The 14,543-nt window shown below is 47.4% G+C and overlaps 2 protein-coding genes across 2 annotated transcripts; both read left to right on the top strand.

Annotated features, from left to right (window-relative positions):
* Positions 1-2,902: 2,902 nt before the first annotated feature.
* Positions 2,903-3,946, top strand: terF-0 (Kelch-like protein terF; the record flags this gene model as incomplete). Its single annotated transcript, XM_036644395.1, has 1 exon — positions 2,903-3,946. The coding sequence occupies one exon, from the start codon at positions 2,903-2,905 to the stop codon at positions 3,944-3,946; it is 1,044 nt and encodes a 347-aa protein (XP_036491281.1).
* A 449-nt stretch (positions 3,947-4,395) lies between these two features.
* Positions 4,396-5,403, top strand: CGCS363_v012545 (Zinc-type alcohol dehydrogenase-like protein; the record flags this gene model as incomplete). Its single annotated transcript, XM_036644394.1, has 1 exon — positions 4,396-5,403. The coding sequence occupies one exon, from the start codon at positions 4,396-4,398 to the stop codon at positions 5,401-5,403; it is 1,008 nt and encodes a 335-aa protein (XP_036490458.1).
* Between the last annotated feature and the right edge of the window lie 9,140 nt (positions 5,404-14,543).

Here is a 14,543-nt window from a genome sequence, read left to right as displayed (position 1 = left end):
ACAATCAACATGCTTGCTTCATACAAAATCCAGCTAAAGGGTCTCCATCGCAGTGTAACCGAGCCGCAGGGGCCAATTGGCGATGTATTGATTCGGTGATGGATAAGGCAGATGAAGATAATGAAGGCACCGAAAATGGCAGTCTGTACGGCAAGGCCGGCGATAATGATGCTCTCTACGAGATCAACATCACTCAGCACCTTGGCGCGAGAAAGTATTGCGCCACTTGTAGAAGTCAGCCGAGATCATGCGTGGTTTCAAAGTACCAGGCCCGGAACTTGATCATCTGATGGACATGTAGGGTAAACGAGATGCCGATTGAATAGAGCGATGAAAATGCGTGCTGCTGGAAGAGACGGATCGTAGTGGTAGAAAAAGAATCCTCCAGGATCCTGCGTAGACAAAGCCATGGTTCGAAGTTGTTACGAGAAATAGATTTACAAATGTAACGAATAGAGTAGGTATGATTAATTCCTGTTGACGAGTTGAAGTTGCGATAAACAAGTTCACGAAGAAGAATAAGTGATGTGTCAGAATTCTTATTCCTTTTGACGTTGCTCAAAGTCTCTCCATAACTCATTCAGCAATTTCACCCCGCATAAAAGGTCTGTGAACAATTTTCATCCGCGGATGCTTTGTATCTAGAATTGCGGCTATGGTCGTGCCTTTGGTGATATTGATTGATGTCTTGGTGTTTGCATCCCGCCCAAAATATGGTTGAATTCTTATGCGGGCGTCTTTCTGGGGTACCCCTGTTCCTCCCGGCAGCGCCAGACTACCTATGCGTTTATCTAGGCGGGTCGACTTGCGAGTGGCTGGCAAAGTCCGCTCATCTCAACTAATCTCCGCAACTCTATCTGATATAAGAACGACCGGTCGGATTCGGATTCACAAGCCTACTTTTTGCGGACCTCTTTCAAAATTGAACCTCAATCATCTTCTTTGGATCTGCATTCTCGCTCACCTTGCTCGGCTAAGTTTCTCAATATGGTAAGACTTGGACACAAGAAGTCGCGAAACGGTTGCTCTACCTGCAAGCAGAGGAAAGTCAAGGTACGTCAAACGAACTTTGAACCACTCAAACTCGAGGCTTCGGGAGCTAATGCTGCTCCAGTGCGATGAGAGGAAACCATGTGGCGCCTGCGTTAGACAGCAAATCACCTGCAGCCTGGCCCCATCTCCCTTCGATGGGGCCTTGCCGACGACACAAGGCCATTCGGGTTCGGACCTGGAAAGTCGGGGATTCTCGCCAACCCTGGTGTCCAGCGGCGCATTCGGAGCCTCTTTGACAACGCCGTGCTCCTTGGCGGCCGAGTCCGCCGCCGAAGCCGCATCCGAGCGGTGGTCTAGCTGGACAGCGGACCTCAGACTGATGAATCATTTTACGTCTGTGACCTCCACTACCTTGCCCGGCGCCAATCTACATACATGGAGAGATAAGGTGACAGAGGTGGCAGTGGACTATCCGTTTCTCATGCATCAGATCCTCGCAGTCTCCGCATTCCATCTTGCAACCCTCGAGCCACAGAAGCGACAGGAAAATCTTTCCCTGGGTTTACAACACCAACAACACGCGATTCGCGGAGTTTACGCCGAGATTTCCAATGTCACTCCGCAAAATTGTCACGCACTATTTGCCGCATCATCAATGTTATTCATCGGTTCATTCGCCGCGTCCAGCCCAGCATTACACAGCCCTGTCCAGTTGGAGATGGGCCACATCCTGGAGATTTTCACCCTTATCCGAGGAGTCAGCGGTGTCCTGACTTCAGCCAAGGAAAACGTGCGGTATGGCATATTAAGGGACTTCATGCAATGCGACCGGTATTCTGGAGATAGTAAGCTATTGGAATCTTTACTGCTGAGCGTTACGGGTGCTGTTGATAAAATGGATCCAGACGATGTGAGTCCCGAGGTCAAAAGTCTTGTTGAGGGCGCAGTTTCTGGATTCCGAGATAGCGTCGGAATAGCATCAGCGACAACTCCGGCGTTGAACGTTGCTGTGTCTTGGCCAATGGTCCTCAGCAGTGGATTCATGGCCCTTTTGGAAGCCCAGCACCCAGCAGCATTGGTTGTGCTCGCACACTACTGCACTATTCTTCACGAGGGGGGCCTTCATTTCTGGTTCATGAAAGACTGGGGAGGTCATCTCATGAACACCATCTTGAGACCGCTTACTTCGAAGTGGCAAGAGTTGGTTGATTGGCCTATGAACTACATCAGTCAAGGCGCTCCTGGCTCTAACAAGAAAGTTACACAGGATGATTTCGGGTGGGTAAAGCCGTGCTAGAGAGTATGATGGTCAGAATCTAGTCTTTCATGCTAACGCCTTGGATGTCACTGGTGTGCTGAACGTCACCAGAGAAACCTAGCTCCACTGGCAATTGCAATACATGCCTGACTTGCTTCCAAATGTTATACTAGGTTGTATGTACATACCTGTCTGCCAAGAAACAACCAAATTACGATTGACTGACTGAAGCGGACCATCAAGCACCTACGAATGGGTGCGCCACCATGAGTAGAGGCGGACCGAACCCGAAATGCTACGTAATCCATACTCGCCGCAGGAGGCAGTGCTTCATTACTTTTGGTCTCTCTTTCATTGACTTGGCGATATGGAGCATCCCGAAGTTGAGAAGTTGTCGTCGAGGGGCTGTCACATTCGCACTGCAAGCGTAAGCCCGGGTAATTAACTAACACGGTTTACAGATCATGCAATTCCTTGGCGTTCGTATTGACAATGTCGACATCCGGAGAAGCTGTACTTTCGAACAACTTGTGATTTATATTTAAGAGGCAAAGTGTCACCGTCAAATGCGGTTTGTTCACGTGCACACAACACTGAAACAAGTATTTCAATAACCTTCAACGACACCACACCCCCTCTTCTTACATCAATATGCTCAGATTACTTGCGCTTTCTCTCACATTGCTGCCGCTGTTCGGCGGACACGCAGCAGCTGCCCCATCGCCTTCACGTTGCACCCCAACCGCCAGCGAAACCTGGGAAGTCCTCAGTCCTCTGGCCGGGGGCCTTCGTCAAGAGCACGCCGCCGTGGCTCTCGGTGAAGACATCTACGTCATCGCGGGAATCGAGCCTGACGCAAGTCAGCCTACCGGGGTCTCAACCATTGACTCAGTGGAGAGATACAACGTCCCGAAAGACGAGTGGTCCTTCGTTGCTCCCCTGCCCATTCCCATGAACCACGCCAACGCCATCTCTACCAACGGAAAGATCTACGTTCTCGGCGGGCTCTCCGGCGGCGCCGCCTTCCGGGCGCTTCCGAACTGCTACGAGTACGATCCTATGGCCAACCAATGGACTGAGCTCCCGTCCATGCCTCAGGGCACAGAGAGAGGCAGCTCTATCCTTGGCGTGTATGGTGACAAGATCATCGTCGCCGGCGGCATCAGTTTGCTCGAGCTGGGAGCCGACGGGCTCCAGGAGACCGTCGACATCGTATCATCCTACAACATCAAGACGCAGGCATGGGAAACTCTGCCCAATCTCCCCGAAGGCCGCGAGCATGCCGGTGGCGGCGTCGTCGGCAACAGCTTCTACGTAGTCGGAGGCCGCTTCCGAAGCCAAACCGCAGTCCGCGATACAGTCTACGTCCTCGACCTCAAGACGCTGCAGTGGAACGAGCGCGCGCGCATGCCCACGCCCAGGGGAGGAGTTTCCGTGGCTATTCTCGGGCAGCGCATCTACACCTTTGGAGGCGAAGGAAATCTGGATCCGGAGGCTGGCTTTGTGTTCAATGAGACGGAGGTGTACGACACCCGCGGCGACTGCTGGGAGAAGCTCCGGCCGATGAACACGCCCCGCCACGGCATGGCGGCGGTTGCGTTCAACGGGAGCATTTACACGCCTGGCGGTGGCATTCGCGACTTTGGAATCGTTGATAACATGGAGGTCTTGCATCCTGGCTCGTTCAAGTGGTAATCGGATCAAACGCCGCCGCCCCTTTTCGCTCGTTGGGATCAGCGGGCGTGCATGAGCTACGGAGGAAACTAGCCGCACACCATCCAATCCAGCTAGCCATCAATTTATTTGTTCCCCAAATTTGACTGTCCTTAGACGAAGAAAATTCAACATTCGCTATCTCCAAAGATTTGAAGCAAGTTGAGGGTGCAAACTCCGCAACATGGACCAGGATCAATCCGAACCCGAGATAACCTTAAGCTACCCCTGCAACTCGACAACTAGGATGCGGACTTTGACTTGAGAGTAATTATAGATGAATTGAAGCGATGTTGTTGAGCGTATGCTGCGAGCCTCGTTTGCCTTATATTTGTAGCTTATCCGCCCGCTTCCATCGTAGTCCTTCTCGCTGAAAGGGTTCAAACCACCGCCAGAACCCTGACGCGACTAATCGCGTCTCAGCCAGCAAAATGCAAGCCTGGCAATACACCAACATCACCAAAACCCTCGAGAACTCCCTATCACTCAACAAAATCGCCACTCCACCAGACGCATCCTCTCTCCCCAAGGACCATGTCCTCATCGAAGTCATCACAGCGGGCATCAACCCCGTCGAGTACAAGCTCCCAGAGATCCCCGTATTCGGAAAGCTCATGATACAGCCCCGATCAAGTCCAGGCCTGGACTTCTGCGGCCGTATCAAGGCCAAAAATGGCGCCGACGACTTGTCCGAGGGCCAGCTTGTCTTTGGGGCCCTGAGCATCGGAACCAAGCTGCCCAGGTTTGGCAGCCTGGGCCAGCTGATGATCGCTCCGTGCTCCCACATCGCGCCTCTTCCAACTGATGTCGACCCCGATGATGCGGCTGCTTTGGGCACGGCTGGGTTGACGGCGTTTCAGTCACTTCCCAAAGAGAATTTGGAGCCTGGCTCGAAGGTATTCATCAACGGCGGGAGCGGCGGCGTTGGCTCCTTCACGATCCAGTTCGCCAAAGCCGTTGGTGCATACGTCGTTGCGACCTGTTCCACGGCAAATGTCGACCTCTGCAAGAGTCTCGGAGCAGACGAGGTGATCGACTACCGAACATCTGATGTCCTGGCCGAACTGAAGGCAAAAGGGCCCATCTTCGACGTAGCAATCGACAATGTCGGCAGCCCGGAGTGTCTGTATGAGAGGAGTCCGCATTTCCTCAAGGCCGACGGCGTTTTTGTCCAAGTTGCCATGCAGAACTCCGTGATCAGCATGCTGCGCAGGAGCATGCTACCAGGTTTCCTGGGCGGTGGAAAGAGACGGTTCCAGACGGTGAGGGTCAGCCCCAGTCGAGAGGACTTGGAACAGATCGGTCGCTGGGTAGTCGAGGGGAAGGTGAAGGTGTTGATTGATGAGAAGTTTGAGTGGATCAACGCGCCGAAAGCCTACGCGAAGCTAAGGCTGGGAAGAACGACGGGGAAGATAATCGTCCGTGTTGGCTCAGCATGAGATAAAAGGCCTGTAATGATTTTGATTTGAATAATGGTTGTTTGTTGCCTAAGCCATGCTTTTTCAAATCAGGGTGGCTAAGATGATTGAAAAGAAAAAATACTTCACTTGACGTCTCACGTCTGAATAGTCGATGATTGGGCAAAATGCTAAGCATTTCCAATTTTGTTACATTGTCTTAAACTGAATGTATTGTTATTACTAGCGTCCTCTCTCGTTGTCTGCCTATTGTTATTTGAGATATAACCGCCATCCCCTGAATAGTAAAACTTTCCACTCTAGCATCTTTAACAGCATGTTAGCTAACTTTAACCCTCGCCATGCTGGTTTCCGCTTTCTATGGCGCTCTATCTTCCGTATATAGAATCATTTGATGATCTTGAAATAAGGCGAACTTTCACACCGGGCTCCAGCAAGGTATTACTCAGATCTCGCGTAGAATTTTCTAGATGTCTATCACCGATCGATGAGGTACGATTTGACGTAGTGACAACTCGAAGCCTCTGTAAACACGGCTACTGGGACCTCGAATGGGAGCAACGAACTTCATTACAAGACATCCAATCGCCTGGAAAAGAATCGCTTGGCAGCCTGTATCAGAGGCTTTCCAATAACCTTCTCGATACCTGAATAAGCTATGCCATTCCGTATGAAACATGAGGAGGAAATAGCATGACGGGAACGTGGTGACGGGGACATGATTCTAGGTTCACGTTACACAACGAGCACACCTCGCCTTTGAGTTCAGGAGCTTCTTTCGACGTAACTAAAGTGACAGAATGTTCCTCTAATGGCTGCGAAATTCGACTGCAGCCTTAAGCGTCATGGCTGACAGCCTCATCCAGCAGCCACGATCAGTGGGCCAATGACGCGAGAGTGATCGCGGGTGCTCGTCGCATGCAACGTGCTCCCAAACTCTCGTACCCAGATCGAAGGTGGCGAAAGCGGTTCGTCTGGTCCATCCTAGCGAGATCTGCATCTAACACCGACGAGATCTCATGAATCGCCGATAACTTAGTCAATAACCTACTTAGTCATTCACAGACAAAACATGCGCCTTCCACGGACGGAGAGACGGCTTCTGGAAGCTTACGAAAATGCAGGTGGGTCCCCCTCATCAGCGAGTATCACATTGCCAGTCTGAAATCGGGGGCACGGGCGATGACGTCGACGCGGATTTGATGTCTGAGAGAGACTTGAAGCACGGCCCAGGAATGACGAATGACGAATGACGAAGACTTTTCAACGGTCCTCGTGCCGCTTGCCCGTTGGGCGCGTGAGCGTCCAATGACTCGGACGCATTCCTCCGATGCCAACGGCCCGTTTTGCATGTTCAACATTTTTTGGTGGTCGTGAGACCCTCCTGTGTCACTCCGGGCCAACAACAGTCGAGTAGCACCGAGACAGTGTCTCGATCGAGCCCGGTAGCACCAGGCAGGACAGACGTGCCTCACAGATGGAATCGTTCAATGTTTTGCAAAACCGGAAGATGGCAAACACGCTGTTTCCACAACCCACGGACGCGATCCAGAACATCGCTTGGTGAGTGCAGCATGAAAATCCGGGCGGGAAGGGTAGCATCACGTTTCTCCCGAGGCGTATCAAAAGATCAGCGAACACCCGCGGGATGTGCGTCAGCGCATCCCGAGTGCCCCCGGGAACGGAACGGCAGAGCCGCAAGAACGAATAACTCAGCGGAGAACGCGCCGTGCCTGGCTCGTGCTCCCTTCTGCATCGCGGCCCCCCCCTCCCACTGCTACATGGCTGTTTCTGACCCCCTTTCATGGGCGGCCTTCGTCCCTACGGGCTCGACGGCATTGCAGAGGTTGGCACCCGCGGAGGAGGCTCAGGGTGGGACCCGGCAAAGTTTCTGCCGGTGATTGAGGGAGAGTTGGGCTCGTCAGCGATACCGATTGGGACATGGAAGCGACAGCCTCTGCGCGTGCAGGTTTCCGACCACACGTCGCTGGAGTACTGTAGCAGGTTCTAGCTGTGTGGGTTGTTGGTGATTTGTGGAGGGAGGGACGGGAGGGAGGAAAAAGTAGAGACGTGCCATCCCACGAGTGTGCGCGTGTGGGCGAGAAACGAGGTTTCGATAGCCGTGGTGATGTGTCGCGAGAGCATGATCGCGAACGACACATTACCCCCTTGGATCACGAAGATCCTCCTCGTCGAGACAAGCCACAGCCCACGCCCACGCGTCCATCATCCTCCTAAGCCCGCCGAGCCCCCCGTCAAGTTTTGGAAGATCATATGCCCAGCCGTCACGCCCGCGGCCTCCCTCAGTGAAGGTGTCGCCCAAAGATCCACGAACGACAGCATTGGCCCCGAAAAGGAAGACAGGAGGGAAATCTCCCAGATCAGCGCCAGGGATCCCGCCGATTAAACACTGACGGGGTGTGATTGTGGACTGATGACTGTCAATGCAGTGGATATCGAACACAAGCCACCAATGACAAAGGGGGAAAGGGAGGGATTTAGGATTTTGGGTCGTCGTCGAGGTTGTTCTGAATCCGAAATCTGTCAACCCAGGATGTGGCCCGCATTCCTCACAGTCCTGCGTATCCGCAGAGGCACCAAGGTTTTGTCGAGTGACAGGCTGACAGCGGAGCCCCTGTCTCAGCCAGGCACGCCTTTGCTGCGCCATGTGCGTGAGAGACTCGCCAGCCAGGTTTCGCCCTGTCGTGAGCCCTTCCCCCAGGCCACGGTAATCAGCGCACCCCTCCCACTAGCCGGCGCACCCCATCTGTGGCGTATGAGGCGTGTGCCTCTGATAACCAGCAAAACCAGCGAAATACTAACTTAAGCGGTTAAAATAGAGGCCTCTAATTAACCTAGATTAGCTAGAGGATTAGCTAAGGTTTCACTAAGTTATTAAATAGTTTAAAAACTCCTTAGATTTAAATAATTTAAAACTTTATAGCTAGTTTTTTTAATTTTAATTAAAAAGCTATTATATTATATAATTTAATAGCTATAAATAAGTATAGTATTTAAATTAATAGCTTAGCTAGTTTTAATACTACTTAATTATTTATAGTTTAACTTCTTCTTTTTACTCTTAAGTTTAAATAGCTTCTACTTTATTAATAAGTTAATCTAACTTACTTTTAAATTTAAGGTTAATATTAATATTAAACCTAAATAGTAATAAGTTATATATATCTTACTATATATCTAACTATATAAATTCACCTTTAACCTATAAAATAGACTTAGTTAGTATAAATAAGCATTATAATAAGCTTAGTAGTATATTAGTAATTAGATTAATTACTTTAATATTAGTAAGCTTAATAAAGTTATACTTAAATATAGTAATAATATAACCTAAATAATAGTAATACTAAGTATTAAATTTATATATATTATTACGTTTAATAACTTTAAGGCCTTCTTAAGTAGCTATAACTTTACTAAGAGTAAGTAGTATAATTAATAGTAGTATAAATAAGGTTTCTACTATCTTAGTAGTAGCCTTAAATTTAAAGTAGCTAATATTACGCTTAGTAGATATATTAATTAGTATATTAATAACCTTTTTAATAATATAGTGTTAACCTTTAGCTTTAACTTTAAGAGGGTTAAATAGGATAAGCTTATTAGTAGCCTTATAAAGGCTTTATAGTTAGAATTAATATAAGTAAATCTTCTTAGGTAGGACTTTATAGCTTTCTACTTTATAAAGCTAGAGGATATAGTAGTAAAGTAGTCTAAAAGTCTTATTAATTAGGTAAAGCTTATAGTTACTTTTAGGCTTAAACTATAAGCTATTTTAGCTTTTAGCTAGTACTTTAGCTAGCTTATTATATAAGTATTAAAATACCTTATAATAGAGATAGCGCTAAATCTTATTAAATAAGTTATTATATAAGTTATTAAGTATTTTACTTTTTTAGGTAAGTATATAGTTATTAATCTCTTAATCTTATACTTACTAGAAAAGCATAAGTTTCTAGAATATATTCTTAAGGTTGAGTTTATAGTTATGACGCAGCCCCCCCACAAAAAGACTACGGCAAAATTCACCTTATATGCGGGCATAATTCTGGAAACACTATATGGGCACCTTGACTTATGCCCTCTACTAATTAAGGAAAACAGTATAATATTCTTAAGGTTATTAGTATAATAATAGATATATAGCTTAAGGGTAGTATAAAATAACTTAATAATTAATATAGTAATATAGCTAAAATAAGTAATCTAATTAGTTTAATATACTATAAGCTTTTTATACTAAAATATAACCTAAGTAGAGAGGATATAATTAACTATAGCGTTAAGGTAGTTACTATTCTTAAATACTACTTTTTATTAGTTATATATATTAATAGTATTAATATATAAAAGCTAATTCTAATTATTAATAAACTACTAAAATTAAAAGTACTAAGTAATATTACTATTATTATTCTTTATAATAAGAGGGAAGTAATACTTAGTTTTAGTAAGAATATTTATATTAATATACTAGTAGTAGAGAAGGTGTAGTATATTATAGAAAGTAAAGCTAGCGTTAAGTGCTTTAATAAAGGTAAGTTTATAATCTATATAAGTAATATATAGGTATTTAATATTAAACTTATTAAATAAGCTAATAAAAGTATTTACTACCTATTTATAGTTATGCTCCTTCTTACTAAATAAAAAATAAGAAGTAACTTAGAAAGCCTTACTATTATTAGTAGCACTATATATATTAAAAAGTAGTATATTAAAGTAGTTAGTTTTATAAGTTAAATCTATTAATAGAACGTCTAAATAGCGCTTAAGGTAGCTAACTACTATATAAGGGGCTATAAAGAGGGTAGTAATATAGCCTTCTTTATCCTTTTTAAACTTAAATTAATACTTATTAATATTTTATAGTTAATTAAAAAGCTACTTAATTAGTATATGCTTAGTAAGTTTTTAATAGTAGTAATATATAAATAGGTTAATAAGGTCTTAATAAGTAATAGAGATAAAATTAGGGCTTTTAGAGTGTATAGTATTAAGTATTTAGATAGGTTAATTACTATAGTTCTAGAGATTAATAATTTAGGTAGATTTTTCTTAGAAGAGGGATTAGCACGTATAAGCATAATACGTAGCACTAAAAAACTTATAGTTATAATAGTTATAGCCCTTATATAGTATTTTATATATAAAGTAGTTATTAAAATGTTAATTATATTAAATAATAACCTACTATAAGTAGGTAGTTATATAAGAGGAACCCTTTTACTATTTTAATATATAGATATACTCTTATACTTATTATACTTTAACCTTATTATAATAAAATATATAAATATACTAATAGAAGATCTTAAAGCTACTATAATAAGTAATATATACTTAGAAGTTAGTAGTAAAGTAAGTAGTAAGTAAAGCTTTTTCTATAATAGCTTTTTAAGAGAATCTTTTATTTAGTATAAAATACTACTAAGGGGTAAGAAAGTAGTTATTATAGTTAATAGTATAGCTATAAATAAGCTTTAAGTTAATATTAATAGAAGTAAGTATATTATTAATATCACTCTTAGTAAAAAAGTTATTAAAAATAATAAAGTTAATAGTAGTATTACTACTACTACTACTACTACTAATAGTCTCTATAGAACCCTCTTTCTTAAACTTAATCTTTTCTTATAAAAATATTATAATAGCTTTAAAAAGTAGTTAGTAGTAGTAGGATTAATAAGTAATAAATAATAATACTAAAAATTTAGTAGTAGGTAAGGTAGAGGGCTAGTGTTAGAGTCTAGGCAAAATCAAGCCACAGATAGGGTGCGCTGGCTAGTGGGAGGGGTGCGCTGATTACTACGCCCCCTTCCCCCTCACCCCCCTTGGAGTCGTAGAGTTTGCGCCGTAGTCTCTGTCCATGCTATAAGCATCAACTAACAAAACTTCGTTCTGGCACTCTTCTGCAGAGTGCAGCCTTTTTTGTATGGTCTATTTGGCTTTTGCCCCTTGAATTCCCGCCCTCCCGCAGTCCCTGCGTCCGCGCCCTCCTGCGCGTGTTCTCTCAGCTTCTCCAGCTTCTGGCCCTCGTTGGAGTAAGAAAGGGCTTCCATCCCTGTCCCGATTAACGCAGACGACCAACCACAATCCCAAATCTGCCCGCGTACCTGAACCGTCAAAAAAGGCAAAAGACTCTTGCAGTCTAGTGTGACTACTTACTAGAGGCAGTAGTAGTGTAAAAGCACCACCATCGACCCACCAGCCCGGGAAATCCGCAGGTTGTGGCGCGGGCTTGAAATCGCTGGAATCCCAGGCGTGTCGCATGTCCCGTGGTGTCCCTGGCGCATCCAACCAGGCGCCCCACCCGTCGTCCCAGGGGTTCAGGCACCGAATTGCCGCCCATCCAACCGTCTGCTGGCTGCCGTTCCAGAACATCTGGAGCCCCCTGGCCAGCACGGTGCTCATTGGCCACCGCCAATCTGCCATAAACCGTCCTTTGCCCAATCGCTGCAAGATACGTACCGTCCGTACAACCTTAATCCCTTGAGGCGCTGGAAGAAGAGGAGAGGAGCCTCCAACGATCGTCGCGGGAGTCCTCTTGACGCCCTCTTTTTCTCCGAGGACGCTGCACCCGCCGTCGCCACAAGCGCCTCGCTCTCGATCTTGGAGTCAACCAGCTTCTGCGTCTGGTGATGGCCTCTCGTGATCCATCGTACGGGCCAAGATTCGGCTTCATTTTCCAACCTGCACTTGCAATAATGGTAAATGATCCCAAGACTCCCACCAACTCTCACCGTAATCGCGCACCGCGCAGCGCTGGGTTTCAACCCTGAAACTCCACCCGCTCATCTCGGTCCTCCTCCCCTTCAGGAAACCCATGCCCTGCTGCCCACGATGGCCTCCCCCTGGTCGCCAAATGCTTAGCATCGATAGCGGCATAGTCAAAATTTCTTAACCCGCAGGGCAGGGCACTGGACTCGTACCTGAACGAGTCCGCTCACCGCTGACGAGCGACCAGTGACCACTCACGTCCGCCCCTCTCCTCGCTTCGTCCCTCCGAGGTCCAGTCCAACAGTCGTACCTACCTTGTTACCGTGTTGTGTGCCCCCTCTACCCCTGTCGAGACGAGTTTCGTCACAGCCCATCATCGTCCCATTCCCTCTTCCCACTTCCCTTCTCTCTTCTTCCTTATGTGCTCTGCTAAACCACCACGCAAAACCATCCCATCATCCATCCCTCCACTCGCTTTGCCTCACCTCGTCTCACCACACTACCACCACCAACCCCCAAACCACCAAAACGCCTCTCGACGCAACGCACGGCACCGCACGCACGCCAAGAGATCTGCACGCTGCACACCACCTTCCGCCGCCTCTTAACCACACCCACCACCCCGTCCTCTCGTCCATTTTGCCTTCCTCCCTCAAAAGTCTAATACTTCCACCTTCGTATCTCAGACCCGCGAAGGAAGCGAAAGTCACCTGCATCACGCAACGCAGTCTCTACCCAAACACACTCTCTTTCAATACCCGTGCATACCAGCTGGTCTGAACAAATCTTATTCTGCATACATATTCCCAAATTACCCAGCTCCCACGCCCGCCGCTGCCATTTTCCTTACGCTCCACGCTCCCTCACCCACACCTCCAACCAACCCGACCCGTTCGACTCGTCGCTAGTCCGACGACGACAACTCCACGATCACTCTTTGAAGGAAAACCCAGGGAAAAGGACATCTCGACCAGAAAGAGAGAGGAATCAGAAGGGGACAAATATTGAGAGCAGCGCTCCAGTCCGACCCGCAACGCCAAGGCAGCTATCCTGAGCAGCCTATTCTTTCCCACGACCTGCACCACAAAAAACCAGCAAAGATGAAGGTCTCACTCGCTCTCCTGACGACGCTGTGCGCGTCCATGGTCTCCGCTGGCGTCGTCATCACGCCCGTCAAGCAGAACCAGGTGGTACCAGCCAATTCTGGCGACTGCTTCTTCGGCGTCACGACACCGCAGGGTTGCGCGTAAGTCTGCATCCCACACATCAGAAACTGTTCAATTCACTAACACATCCGCAGTCCTCTGAGAAGATCATGAAATTCACTCTCAACACCGTAATCGCATCGCGATTGGGAAAAGCGTGACAGGCCGGCACGTCAGCCCCCAGAAGCCATTCTCACAGGAGACACCTTCTGCAGCCAAGCACCACGGGGCAATGACAAACACCACCGATGATCCGTCCACCTTTCCCAGCATCGCCACCCAATATCAAGCAAGCGATCCACGACCAAATGTTTCCCAACATTCCATCCCGTGACGGGCTCACGACACACAACCAAGCATCAGCATCAGCGGCTCCTTTCAAACGGCATTTTCATCCAGTCCACGGGGGGAGGACTACTTTTTTTTCAAGCGGTTTACGGCGACCATTTGGGTATGGTCTGCTTTGAGAATCTAATGAGCATCCGAGGCTTTCTTCCCTCTGCCTTCCCTCACCTCGCTGTAGTGATGGTCACTTTGCCGGACGTCCGACCCGGACCTCCCGCAAATGACCATATTACCCAGCGCCACTGAGCGGATAGACGGGAACGAAGAAAACCTCGGCACTTCCATTTCTCTTCTCCACCCCCCAATTTTTACCATATACTAGACATATCACCCCAAAAACCACAAATATCAATAGGTACAAAAATTGAAAATATTGAACAAGCCCCCCCCGCTCGCTAAGGACGGTGACACTCACATCCGACTGCAAATCATACACAGCAAAAACACCACACCCGGAAAAAGAGCAGGGTTAGGTCCCATGTCTGCGCCGTGGCGGTGGTCGCGCCCCGTCAGGAACGTGTTTTGAATGTGATGCCCGACGTGCCTCAGATTCTCAGCCTGCATCCGCGCGGCGCGGGGTTAGGGGTCCGTGAGTTTGTGTGCTGCAGCAGCGCAGGCAAGGCGCTCCCTCCCGCATTCCCAGTCTTCCCACCACTCAGCGCAGCGTGCCTGGCCAAGTGACTTCCAGCCCAGCCGTGAAAGGGGGGGCGGGATTTCCCCACCTCGCGGCTACGGGACTTTTATCCTCTGTAAACTGTAACACCGCGAGCCGCACGAAACTCTAATCCCATAACCTTAACACTGACCCTAGGTGCAGACTGGAGTGCGAAAGGCGAAGGCCCAGCCAGTAAGGTAGTGAGCCACCGCGCC

Source organism: Colletotrichum siamense (assembly GCF_013390195.1).
Source record: "Colletotrichum siamense strain Cg363 chromosome Unknown KSG_Cg363_contig08, whole genome shotgun sequence".
Lineage (NCBI taxonomy): Eukaryota > Fungi > Ascomycota > Sordariomycetes > Glomerellales > Glomerellaceae > Colletotrichum > Colletotrichum siamense.
Note: the sequence above shows the minus strand (reverse complement) of the source record. Positions and strands in the feature narration are given on the sequence as shown.